This window comes from Syzygium oleosum, unplaced genomic scaffold (assembly GCF_021117445.2).
Source record: "Syzygium oleosum isolate NSW1041296 unplaced genomic scaffold, Sole_v2.1 Sole_v2.12, whole genome shotgun sequence".
Classification (NCBI taxonomy): Eukaryota; Viridiplantae; Streptophyta; class Magnoliopsida; order Myrtales; family Myrtaceae; genus Syzygium; species Syzygium oleosum.
The window spans coordinates 814,123-826,607 of record NW_026607496.1 but is presented as its reverse complement, the minus strand read 5'-3'; the positions used below and the strand labels follow the sequence as shown (position 1 = coordinate 826,607).

Below are 12,485 nucleotides of genomic sequence, written 5' to 3'. Positions count from 1 at the left end.
TTGGGAAAGTTTTCCACATTAGGTTAATCATCACATGAAATATACATATCTCTACTCGTAAATGAATGTAAACTTCCTCTATAACTTGATATTTCTTTTTAAGTACATTAATGATACAATGACCTGAATTGGAACGAGACCCTCTCCAGTCCTAGTTGCTCCTCGAACACCCGATTTGAGAGGGCATTGGTCCCATACTGTGGTCCTTGAAATGTTAGCACTTTGGACAACTTGCCCTATAATGAGACGCCAATAATTAGTTGCATCGAAGAACCACACCCTGTCTACCAATGGACTGATGCTAAAACTGTTTTTCGGCCTCCATAGTACTAGAATTCGGGTGTTGATCTTCCTCAATAGGAAGGACTCTTGCAGGATGTCTCTGGGGAAGAGAGCTTGAAACTCTGACCTCTTCAATCAAGCCAAGATTCTGATTGAAATATGAAGTGCAAGTTAGTATAAAAGCCACAAAACTTACTGGACTGTCAATGTCAAAATCTCTAAACAAGCGAAGGGAATTAGGAACAACCATTAGTATCGCCAAAGCCGACACTTCCTTGTTGAAGGTGTAAAGATGTAGACCCTTGATTCCACTAGCCAAAATCTTCCTGCACATTTCTGTTCCAAGGTGAATTCCATAGTTCCTAACAGCTTCATCATTATGCTTTATCGGTTCCAAAGCAGCGGCGACTTCAGCTGGTACCTGCAACATTTTTACTGAAACATTTAGTGATCACAAAACTAGCAGAATCAACAAATTAACTGATTCCGCATAGCATCATTAACCCTCCTCCCCAACTTAGGAGTCGAGCGTCCTGTTTTCGTGCATCATATAACTTGATTATCATCTTTAAGTCACACTAGTCAACATCACTTTTCCTCAGCCATAGCCTGAGAAAGAATATGATTTAAGCATGCTTATATGGGAAGAAGCTGCTAAAATGTCCATGTCCATTCGTTTGAAATATTACAATTCCTATGCAGGGTACCAATTGCCTGAAACCATGTAAACACGAGCAATAACTGAAAGCACTAGAAGAGCAGATATATCACAAAAACATAAAGAAGAAGGTGACTGTAACCTTTGTCTTGCATATACTGGTCATGCGCACAAAGCCCTTATAGGTGGCAATCGGCATGATGCCGGGAACAATGGGACAAGTTATTCCGACTTGGCGACAGTCGTTCACAAACTTGAGGAAAATATCGGTGTCGAAAAACAGTTGAGTGATTATGAGGTCCGCTCCAGCATCCACCTTCAAAAAGAACCGGGGGAAACATGAAAAAACCGTATGCACAAATCGGCACCAAATGTGATGCGTACAACAGTAACATTCACTGAAGAAACCGAACCTTTCGCTTCAAGTAGGCGAGCTCATTCTGGTAAGCCTCATCAGAGGCCACGCCATTGCTTCCTATGACATCAGGATGGCCCTCTGATCACATTAAACAACAGTGTATTATGATATCATGGTCACAACTAATGAAACAAAGGGAAATATGCAAGCTTTAAAGGTAACAACTGGGTAGAGCAGATTGACTAACCTGGATAGCCAGCAACAGTTATGCCAAAGTAATCCCCATATTTGGCTCTGATGTGTTTCACCTGCATTTATAACCAAGCAGATCCAGAACAAAATAAGTAGCAGGAATAAACAGCAACATAATACAAGGGCGGCTACCGCAGCCAATCCGGTTTGTCAGGGTTTCTAAACCAATTTTTCAAAGAGCAATACAAAACCACATACAAAGCAAGGTATCAAAAGCATATAATGTTCCATATGATTTGGAGCTTCCAGCACAAGTCAAGGGCCATACTTGGGAATGACAGATAAACGGATAGCATTTCTCTTTTCTAAGTTCCAAATGTTAGGGCGTTGCATGTGTAAATGAAGCCGTCAATCATTGAGACGAATTCACAACGAATCAGACTTTGAGCACGTTCGGTGGAAATGCCATCAGTTTTGCAATGGCAAGAGTCAAACGTATTCAATAATCCCAACTCGACATGTGGACATGCATTGTCAGCCCTTAATTACCAAGTCAAGCCCGCTGGCGAAGCCGTCCGGGACCGGGACGAACTTGTCCTGGCCGGTCGGCGGGTCGCCGCGGAGGGCCAGCACGTTCTGGACGCCGTCGGACTTGATCCTCTCGAGCGCGCGGTCGATCCTCGGGACGGGCATGTTGGTGCAGGTGAGGTGCATCATGGTCTCCACGCGGACCACGTTCTGCATCTTCCCCACCACGTCCAGGGTGAGGTCGTCGGTGGCCAAGCTGCCGGACCGCCACGTGAGGTCGCAGAACGCCGGCCCGTGGGCCACCAGGCGGCCGATGATGCCCAGCAGGCCGTCGACCTCGGCCTTCTTCCTCGGCGTGAAGAACTCGAACGAGAACACCACCTCCCCCTTCTTCCGCTCGCCGCCGTCGGGCGCCGCGAAGGCCTCGCTGATCTTCTCTATCACCTTCATCTTCCCCCACCCTCAATGCGAGTAATGGACGTGGAGATCACGCGCCACCGACACGGGGAGAGCCGGAGAGGGAGACGGAGAGATGGAGGAATGTGAACGATGGGAGCAATGTCCTATGCATTCTTATACTGCTCAAAAATGCACAGGCACATGGTGCAGTTGCACGACGTGCGACGGCGTGGCGACAACGCGAAGAAAAGAACAATAGGAAAACGTGTGGAGCAGTAAGTCCATTAAGGAAGTAAATTTTGATGCTTGGAAAAATCACAACAACTTTTGCTATTTATGAAAAATAAAAAACAAACTCGAAACCTTCACCGCTGAACGTGTGGAAGAGCTGAGCTCGCCGGCAAGCCAAATCTAGCACCGGCAACCATAGCCGGAGGCACGACCCCCGTCCGATGCCGGCAGTCAGATCCGGGGAGTCGCCGCATCGCCCGAGGTGGAAAATTGGTCAGGCCCGTTTCCGAAATTTTGAAGATTTGATGGGAGGAAAAGTTGAAAGAAAAAAAAAATATTATCATTTTGAAAATTTTAAAATTCAAAAAATCCTGCCAATTAATTTTGGCCTCAGCGAGTAAAAAGTAAAAACCAAATGGGCCAAATAAGATACAATGTGCACGCTTATCATGTGCGAGGCAGTCTCTGACAACGTCGCCACCACCAACCACATGTTAGCTGTAAAGTTGGTCACGAGCCATGGTTAAAAGGAACAAAGAACTCTACAAATATTGTAACTCCACGAGATCCACGGTCTCCCCCCAACATTTGAGAAAGTATACGGTGCATCTGAATCACGCGAGCATGGCTCGCGCCTACGGTCCGATCGGACATGTCTCACCTCATCCAGAGGTTCACGCGGTGCGAGCTCACGTGGAACCGGCACGGCCATGATTTCTTCCCCCGCTACCCACCCCCAAGAAGATTTGAGAATTGTGCTCCGGGGTTGTTGGAACACCAACCCACCTTCCCCCTTCGAGAGAGACAGAGAAAGAGGCTGCAAGAGAGAATCAGCGCCATGTGCGACCGGGTCAAACTGGCAATGTGCGACTGAGTCAAACAGGCAATGAGGCTTCGTGTTCAACTCAATGGGAAAAGGTCAGCCCGGAGAGGAATAAAATTGCAGATGCATCACAGCAAGGAAACAACTTTCTGATCCATTATTGTTCTCTCAGCTAATGTCACATACCGGCTCGATCGAATCAGAAACCATGTTTGCCGGAATCGAAAGTTAGCAATGATAACCAAAGTAATTTGAATTGTTACACAACTGATACAACAACATTTCTTGCGAATGATCCGCCAGAGAGAGATAGGGAGAAACGGATGTGATTTTTATCTTGGACGCATTTCTTGTGTTTCCTGCCAGAACGATTGATCCACACCCTTATTACAGGTAGCATGAGGAGTTGGTTTTGAGCATCGTCGACCTCGACCGGTCCACAACCTGAAATTCAGCTCAAAAAGGTTAGCCCATCAGCAGCAGCAAGCGGCCGCCGGAAGAACAGCATGGTCCAATCAGCAACAGGCATGTGCAGGACGAACTTTAAGCATTATGAGGAAACACAAAAAGCAACAGTTGTGCATTTACTCGTACAATTAACCGACTATTAGAAAGAGGAGCATCATAAGAACAAGAGAAAGGAACTTCCTCCATACATTAATGCCAGAGACAGTCAGACACGGAAGCATTTCGAAGCAAGTTAAACTACCTCTTTAGAATGGAAGAATAGATTGCTTCAGATATAAATTACGGTGCACGTTGTATGTCAAATATAGCATAGTTCATGGATAGTCTATGAACACTATAGACATATAGTAATCTACACGTGAAGATAGAGGTAACGGACCTATGAGTCATAAATTTAATTGAAATGGAGGTTGTTTCACTGCTTCTACCAAAGACGACAAATTTCTTTCTAGCTTCTCCCTTGCAGAAGTTCACACTGACTAAGAATATTAACCCCATGGACCAATATTTGGCCTGCTCAACAACATACGAGCTCTAGTGGTTTTTTTAGTGGACCCAAATCCCCTAACAACACTAGTGCAGCGTTGACAATGCTACCGTACAGTAGGGGTGAGCGACAAGCCCAAGCAACACATTATATAATCAATTAAACGACATCTCAGCAACCAAGACATTCTGCATCCAAAAACTAGCATTAGCAATAAAGCAGAATCTCATCGCAGAATTATGAACCATTTTCAGACAAAAGATCTCTGCAGCTGCATCAGCATCCTTTTTGTGGGTTAAAATGCCAGAGGCTTTTTCATTTTGTCATCTCAAACGTATTGTTTAACTTCAGTGCCACAAAGATATTTATCAATCATGAAGAATCTGCTTCCCATACATTATCAGTTCCTTATTCTAGAGATTACTTAACATGGGAAGCATGCACTTGGAAAAATTAAGGCCAGGAAATACCGATTACATGCCATAAAAAATTGTATACCCAGAAATACAGATAGCATAATAGTAATAGGGCTGAGTAGAATGCTTACCGACAAATATGGTTACAAAGTCACAAATTCCCAATCTTCTTTAGACATATCAAGAAATTCAACAGCACCATCTTCAAACATTATCTGTAGCAACCAAGTGGTTTCATATGAGATAATGCCTTAAATTTCATCATACTAAAAGGGACTTAATCTTACAGAATGTTTCCTGGAGAAGTTATCAAAGCGTCTGATAATCCCAAAAGTCCTGGAGATCAAATCAGACAAAATTTACATGAGGAAACACAGTAGAAAACGAATAAACCTCACCAGGCTGTCATATATTACACTTTGAAATTTCACCTCTTTGTCATTGCAGACAAGGGAAATAAAAAGAGAATAAATCAATTAAAAAAGAACGGATTGAGTAAAACTGGATCAAGGAAAGACTAACCAACCTCTCATTCATTGGACGAGTAATTCTGACAAGTTCACCTACGCAACTGTGAGGAGATCGTTGACAGCGAATGTACCGTGAATTTTCTAATAGAAAGAAAATCAACTTGTGAAAATGGATGATGGCGATTTGAAAGATCATACAAAAATATATAGAGAAAAGTTAGCACACCTGCACGCAGACATCCATTCTGATAAACCTTCCAAAATCAATAATACGCAGTCAGTCTACGGTCTAATCTAGTGCAAAATGTAATGTACACAATATAATCAACAACAAAAGGTGAAAAGACGTATTTGGAGAGAAGTTCAAGAGATACAACTCCAGAAAAGAGAATAAAATAAGATGCCAAAGCTATTTTATCAATAAAACAACGTGAATAGACAGATACTAAGATAATATGGATGGAGAAATATAAATCAGATGCACAAAAAAAGTCAAACTCTTCTATTTTTTAACAACCAATTGAAAGACTGCCAAAGGCCAAAGTGAGAACTATGCAGCAGGAGGACAAAAAATTTACATTGTCCATCTTCTTCCCTACTGTATCTACACTCTACAGAAGAACTTTTAAAGCAGAACATAGAAGCAGGAGAACATCAGAAATGTCGTTCTCGAGTTTGACATCTCAATACAGATTTTGGACCCAATCAGCAAGATATCCAAAGACATCCTATTTTACCATCTGATCTTAAATTACACTAAGTTACAAACCACTATTGTTCATGACCGTTCTCGCATATATATGCTTTATCCTCCAAGACAGATTCAATTATTCACTAGAAGTTCAAACTATCTAAGTAAACTCAGGGTAGGATATACTTTGCAAAGAGAACCACTCTTCAGAAACAGCAGTTGTGTCTTTGCTTATAGCCGGATAGCTCAAATCTTCCTTTAAATTTTATTTCAGCCCAGGCCATGTTCATGGGGAAAGACCAAGATGCAGACAAAATCCACCTGATTAAACCCCTAATAACGGATCGAGACACTTATTACAAAGCAACAGGTAGAGTTCTCCTACCCATCTCCCTCTTCTCTTTTAACCTTCTCCTGATCTCATCTGTGACCAACAGTGAGCTTCTCATCACTCAACAAATATAAACATATTAATACCATTTGCATCATAAGCTTGTCTACGTTCTCCCTATCTTGCTAACTCTTTCATGTTTCCCTTTTGCAGTCGTATTCTTGAGGTTCAGCTTTGACATTTTTCATCTATTTTCACAATTTCCATGTCCGTTGTCATCATTTGGTCAAAGACAATCTATTTCCATGCAACTAAGACAACCTCCTTTTTCTTGTTATGGTCCATATATCCATATTTCAAAGGGGCACCTACAATATGTTCCTCTTCCCTGAACTTTGAATTCCCCACATACAATTTCACAAAATCTCAAACTTAAGCCCTCATAAACCAGGAGAATGCGCAAAGTGCTACAAGAATATATCACCAATGAGTGGCATGTACATACATCATTTCTGGATACGACTCCTTCCAATTTGGGAGAGGACACTGCAACCTGGCATGCTACTAACTTCAACGCTGCTTCTGAACACATCTTAGGCTTGCTAGGCTTGACACCAAGTTTTCTCCTACAACCTACAGCGCCACAGTGACAATCTTGATCTGCACCAAACTGAACAAACCTGCTAGACATATTAGAATGCTACAAGAATCTAAGAAAATTAAGAGCATTCGTACAAAATAGCACAGAAAAACAGGAAGTTCCTAATATGACACCAAAGCAGAGTGCAAGTGTTCATACTGATAATCATAGGTAAGATGCTCGCCCTTTTTGATGTCGCGAGTTGCAAAAATACCAATTCTTGTCTCACCATCAATTATCCTGTAAAGAAAAAGTTTAGCATGGACCATATTTTCTTATGAGCAAACTGGAATCCAAGCAAGGAAAAAGAATGAGTGGAAAACCATTTCTGCATCTCAGTATTGGGACAACAACTATGGTTGATATATCTCGACTTGTTTCCCTTGTATGTCGCATCGATTACCATATCTCGATTTATTTCACACAGGTAGAAATTTGTTTCACCCCGATGTTTCATACTCCAAAGCCTTTCTTCACAAGTTTTGTCATCAATGACTGCATCAAAGAAGATCAACATGCTGCTTAATCTTTTAAGCAATTGGTTTATTTAAAGAGGTCAGTTCAAAAGGCATACCCAAGAAGACACTCTGAGTTGGTAAAATAAACAGATGATAGCCAAAAGTTACAACTTATCTGGCAGAGCTCTTGAGAAGTTGTTCTTAAAACTTTGCTTCTGAAGATAAAACATAAAAATCTTCCGCAGCAGCTTTCACATACAAAAGTACACTAAGATATTGTACTTTAAATATAGTTTTTAGAGTGAAAACAATCAACTTTCTTCTTATATTGCTAGTTCAGACTAACAATTGATATCTATGGTATGCCATATTTTTACTTTTTTTTTTTTGGTAAAGCCATATTTTTACTTTTTGTTTCCTCAAAAATCAAAAGTTGGAATAACTAAAATTATCATTTCTATATTCTTGGAAGCAGGCAAGCTGTAGAGAAACAGTTTTGGCATAAAATAATAACCAAAAGGAACAAAAAGTCCAAATAGAGTCTTTACAACTTTTAGTTTCCAAAGAACATACAACCTTCAGCAGCAACTCCAAAACCTTACCTTCTCCAACATATTCAATGACAAACTCCCCTTGCTTGATATCTTCATCAGCTACTATTCCGGAACCGCATTTTTCAGTCTACACCCATGCATAACTTAATTTTAGCATTATCACATAGCTTATGAAGAAAGCATAGTAGATGCAGGTTAGAAAATAGAACATATGACCAAGCAGTTCCGCTAGGTTGAGTTAATGGAGCTGTTAAAACAATCAAGATGGAAAATTAAAAAAAAAGAAAACATTTTTGACGTCATGCAGAAGAGCAGATATAACAACAGATTTAATAACCTGCAGTAAAACAATATTCATTTTCAACATTAAGCAAACTGGTAATTATACCTGTCTGCTGAGTTATGTCTAAATAAAGTACACAATATAGTCCATGTCAAAATTCTTAATCCCAAACATGGGCCCACTTTTATCCTCGAGCTATACCAATCCACTGCAAGAATTAGGTCGTGGAAAATAGCAGAGTTGAACATATCCGGTTGCCTTCTAAATGAGTTCAATAACTTAATAGCATTGGTAAATTTCCTGTTGGCAACTATAAGATCATCTTCCATGCTCCTATAATCACCTGGCATACCAGGCATACCTGCACAAGTTTCATTTTCTTCATCGGCCGACTCTGAAATGGTTTATTAATGCATGAACTTCCACATTTGCATCCTGAGGAGCAGCTAGAGAGCAGCATCCTGTATACAGAAAAGCATTCACCTTTAATTCATAAATTCACATTGAGTAAACAATTTATGGTTTGCAGATGATCATTAGCCATATACTGCCCAAAGACACCTATTGTTCTTAAAGGTAGCCGACTATAAATGGATGATACAAATAATCATTAGCAAACTTGGCAGTTGTAACCCAGGTCAGGTTGGTTAAGGATCATGATCCTTAGATATAGGATAGGAAGGCTATTGCACCTCTCCACATTTTAGAGGGCATTACCAAAAATAGAAAAAGAGGCTCGATGTCAAGTCCAGGCACACCTTCACCCAATTGTAAGAAACAATATTCTGCACGAGCATAACCAATTCAAAATCACAGATTCTCATCTAACTCTTGCGGTAAGCCAGAGGATGAACTAGTCAAGCCAATTCTCTGCATTATTTCAAGTCATTTCATGGTTATAGACACCGAAGGATGTATTAGAGAACCCAAAGATGAAACTTGTATGGAATAAACCATCATATTTGTTGTCCACCTAAGAGTACCACATAATTGCAACATGTCATCGCCACAAGATTAGCTGCTTAATAAATCAACCTTGACAGTCAAAATAAGTATCAGTAGCTCATTAATTTGTCAACATGCACTGGCAACAAATAAAAATGAGACTTGACATACCACATGCTTACATAAATTTAACTAGTTAGAAGCATCACAACTATAGTAAAGGCTTTAACTGCACCCAAGTCAGAGAGAAGGGTGAATTCTTACCCACAATGGCAATCTTTATTGCACACAACAGAAGAACCAGGTGATGGGCTGCAAGAGCAAAATATGCCATCATCGTCAAGACGCCTCTTCATCCTCTTTGTGAGATATATGTCTTCCATAGTGAAGTTAACAAAGCACAATGTCCAGGAGACTCCAAAGGGAAGTTCACGCAGAATAATCCAGCAAAATAAAGTCCATGCGGAGCAACTGAATATAATAAGTAAGATGGAAAGGAGGGAAACCGAGGGAGTAATGAGTTTCAGCCATGAAATTGGTGGACAAGGGGGAGGGAAGGAGGTGAGTTGAACCACAACCAAGTAAACTAAATTGTATTTCCCATCATAGAATATGATTTGGGCAGGAAGTACAGTCCAAGATGACAAAAGAGAGCTATTTGCTGTTCCTATCCTCCCATGCGGCATGACTCCCAACAGACACCAAAAATTGAATTCCTTAATTAGTCTTGATAAAGATGCAGTAGTCTTTTCCTTTTAAAACTAAAGTGACCCATCTACTACAAAGTTAGGAGGTGATAAAAATTAACATGAAACATTTTAAAAATGAACTCCAAAATTCAAACAACCTTTTTGTATGCTTCCTGGAAGTAAGAAGTTATGGAATTTAACTTTCAGTTTTGCTTAGACTACAGAATCATTTAAGTCACCACAGCATCAGTAGTAGAAGAGCTTTGATTTGAGCAAGGTCAACAACCAAAGAGAAGACCATATTTGTCCTTCATCGGCTGTTAAACTCACGTGATGCTCTGCTTATTTTGTAAAGAAATAGTCCGCTGTCAGAAGCATCACGAACAGTTAGGTAGCAGCCAATGTTGCAAGTCACTCTAATTTCATATTGCTCATTTTGTAAGTAATTGGTACCCACCTCATACCCTTCTGAACGCAATTTAATTATTAGAATTAATACCGCGAACAGTACATAGCATCATTTAGACATGAAATGTGCAAATTAACATAGCAATAACTGCATTTCACTAGCGGATACTGCGCCTTATAAAACTGTATGGTGCGGGCTTCCCCTTAGTGAACCATTCTGGAAGTTCAAACTCTGCTGGAGTTCCCATCTGCTTGATCAACGTGTTAAACACTTGCCCAATCTGGCTACATTCCGAATTCTAATGCAAGAGAAAATAGTACTATCAAATACATTTCAATAGTAACATCAAATCAGAGCTTAAAGAGAAACAGACCAACAGACCTTCCTTTCATTTGGGCATAAAAAATCACCAAAAGATGGTCTGTGGTCACTGTCCTTAAATATACATCAGGAAAAAAATTGCAAGCATGAAGATCTAGAAAGTGCGACGTCCATTAAGGATAAAATAGATGCATCATATTTTACAGAGGATATACCCTGCCAAGGAATAATTTTTCACTGCTGTCACAAGGACATTGACGATAAACAATCCTTATCCTGCTAAGTGGGGTCAGCTATGTAAACCCTCTTATGTCATTGCACTTCATTTCGTATCAAACCGTCAATAAATTCCAGATATTCGAGATCTCTCCTCACAACATAGCAAAAAAATCTATGCATGCCTAGAACCAACATGCACCGATAAGGATGGGTACAAAAAATGCAAAACCTTCTGAAAAACCTTCTTAGAGACGGGCATTGACTCAAATAGCCTCAGCACCAGACTTCCCAACGACAATGCTCTGCACAAATAGGAGCAAAAGCAAATGCTAAGTCCGAAAGATACGTCACAAGAAAGTTCGTGCAATGCAACGGTTTACTGGAATACTTCAAGATCGAAAATTGGAAGAGTCAAAGAAGTCATACAAATCATAAAGAACCCAAATGGCAAAACCAATCACCATCAAACATTCAAACTGTGCAACGTCAAACTGAAAAAAAACCGTGACATTCAAACACTCCGACAGTTCCCCACCAAAAAGCCCTAAACGAGAACAATTCGCATAAATCCACAAGCAGAAGGCGAGAGTAGAGACATCTCGGTGGATCTCAAGAACCGACGTTGACTTGCAAACAAGTAGGAAGAAACGCCGAACCCGAAAGACAACAATTTGATATTACTCACCCAAATCCACGGAGCAGTTCTCCGTCACTTCCGCCGGAGTGGACCGCAAACCAACCCCACAATTCACTGACAGCGGGCAACTCGATCGGACCAGAAGAAACGGGGAAAACAGAAGGACGGACCACGCCGGTGCTCGACGGGGGCCGCTTCCCGTCGAACGAGGAGGCCTCGTCGTCCCCGTCAACCGTCGCTTCGCGGGGGGACGGCGGCGCCGAAGAAAACCCCTCGATCCCGCCGGTCCAGAACCGCGCAGGCTCGAAAGGAGCACGCCGGAAACGGAGCTGGACGGAGAGGCGGGGACAGCCCCGCTCCCTCTCCGACGGGGTCGGGCGGCGGCGGCGGCGGCCGGAGCTCGGCGGCGGTGGCGGTGGCGGTGGCGGCGGAGATGGCGGGGCAGCGGTGGAGCAGCGGCGGCAGCGGGGGAAGAAGCTTCGTGGGTCGGAGAGGGGCGAGCGGGAAAGGAAGGGAAGGAAAGGGAGAGAGGATAAAAACTCGAAATGGGAAAACGGTAGAATGCGGATTTCTCAGTTTTCTTTGCCCCTTTCTTTTGTACTTTTCAAAATCTACCGCGCGTGTTGAATTTACTTCTCACGCGCGCACCCCGCACGCGTGCGCGCTAAAACCACTTTTAAGGTGATGTCATAAATTCTCTATTGAAAACTTATTTGGATAAGATAAAAAAAAAAAAAAATTTCCCTATATATGCATTGTCAATTATTTTAAATCGAAAAGTGCGGGAGCGACCTCGCATTCGATTTCATATCGTGCACGGTCGTATCTATCGTGCCTGCGCGATTGTATCGGGCACGCGCGTGTCATGAGTTAGTACGTAACTGCTAGGAATTATAGGCTAAATGTATGTGTACGGAATAATAGCGTCTGTAATTGCTCAATATCGATGAGGATCATATCTACACTCGCGCACTGTATCGTGCACTCGCATGTCTA

At 41.7% G+C, this 12,485-nt stretch overlaps 2 protein-coding genes across 4 annotated transcripts; both read right to left on the bottom strand.

Moving 5' to 3' along the window:
* On the bottom strand, nt 1–2,571 carry LOC115677067 (probable methylenetetrahydrofolate reductase (NADH)). Its single transcript, XM_030600114.2, has 6 exons — nt 2,040–2,571; nt 1,546–1,606; nt 1,354–1,436; nt 1,083–1,256; nt 530–703; nt 1–430 (listed from the first exon to the last, which is right to left on the bottom strand). Exons 1-6 carry the CDS (start codon nt 2,466–2,468, stop codon nt 302–304), a joined length of 1,050 nt encoding a protein of 349 aa, XP_030455974.2. The 5' UTR covers nt 2,469–2,571; the 3' UTR covers nt 1–301.
* Nucleotides 2,572–3,579: 1,008 nt separating this feature from the next.
* On the bottom strand, nt 3,580–11,905 carry LOC115677227 (histone-lysine N-methyltransferase ASHH3). 3 transcript variants are annotated; one of them, XM_030600356.2, is made up of 14 exons: nt 11,538–11,905; nt 11,082–11,154; nt 10,481–10,610; nt 9,479–9,590; nt 8,631–8,730; nt 8,035–8,113; nt 7,298–7,469; nt 7,134–7,214; nt 6,840–7,014; nt 5,539–5,566; nt 5,369–5,453; nt 5,130–5,178; nt 4,974–5,057; nt 3,580–3,915 (listed from the first exon to the last, which is right to left on the bottom strand). In XM_030600356.2, exons 2-13 carry the CDS (start codon nt 11,109–11,111, stop codon nt 4,986–4,988), a joined length of 1,113 nt encoding a protein of 370 aa, XP_030456216.2. In that variant the 5' UTR covers nt 11,112–11,154; nt 11,538–11,905; the 3' UTR covers nt 3,580–3,915; nt 4,974–4,985. The 3 variants fall into 3 exon arrangements, with proteins under 3 accessions (XP_030456216.2, XP_030456218.2, XP_030456219.2); XM_030600358.2 differs by having other exon boundaries at nt 11,094–11,154; XM_030600359.2 differs by lacking the exon at nt 11,082–11,154.
* Between the last annotated feature and the right edge of the window lie 580 nt (nt 11,906–12,485).

Excerpts from the sequence above, each read along its gene's own strand:
- LOC115677067 (XM_030600114.2), bottom strand. The coding sequence starts at position 2,468 with ATGAAGGTGATAGAGAAGATCAGCGAGGCCTTCGCGGCGCCCGACGGC. Across the intron at positions 1,257-1,353 it reads TCGCCTACTTGAAGCGAAAG|GTGGATGCTGGAGCGGACCT; the intron begins GTTCGGTTTCTT and ends TTCTTTTTGAAG. Across the intron at positions 431-529 it reads CGGCTTTGGCGATACTAATG|AATCTTGGCTTGATTGAAGA; the intron begins GTTGTTCCTAAT and ends TATTTCAATCAG.
- LOC115677227 (XM_030600356.2), bottom strand. The coding sequence starts at position 11,111 with ATGCCCGTCTCTAAGAAGGTTTTTCAGAAG. Across the intron at positions 5,179-5,368 it reads ACTCGTCCAATGAATGAGAG|GACTTTTGGGATTATCAGAC; the intron begins GTTGGTTAGTCT and ends TTTGATCTCCAG. Across the intron at positions 5,058-5,129 it reads ACTTCTCCAGGAAACATTCT|ATAATGTTTGAAGATGGTGC; the intron begins GTAAGATTAAGT and ends TGGTTGCTACAG.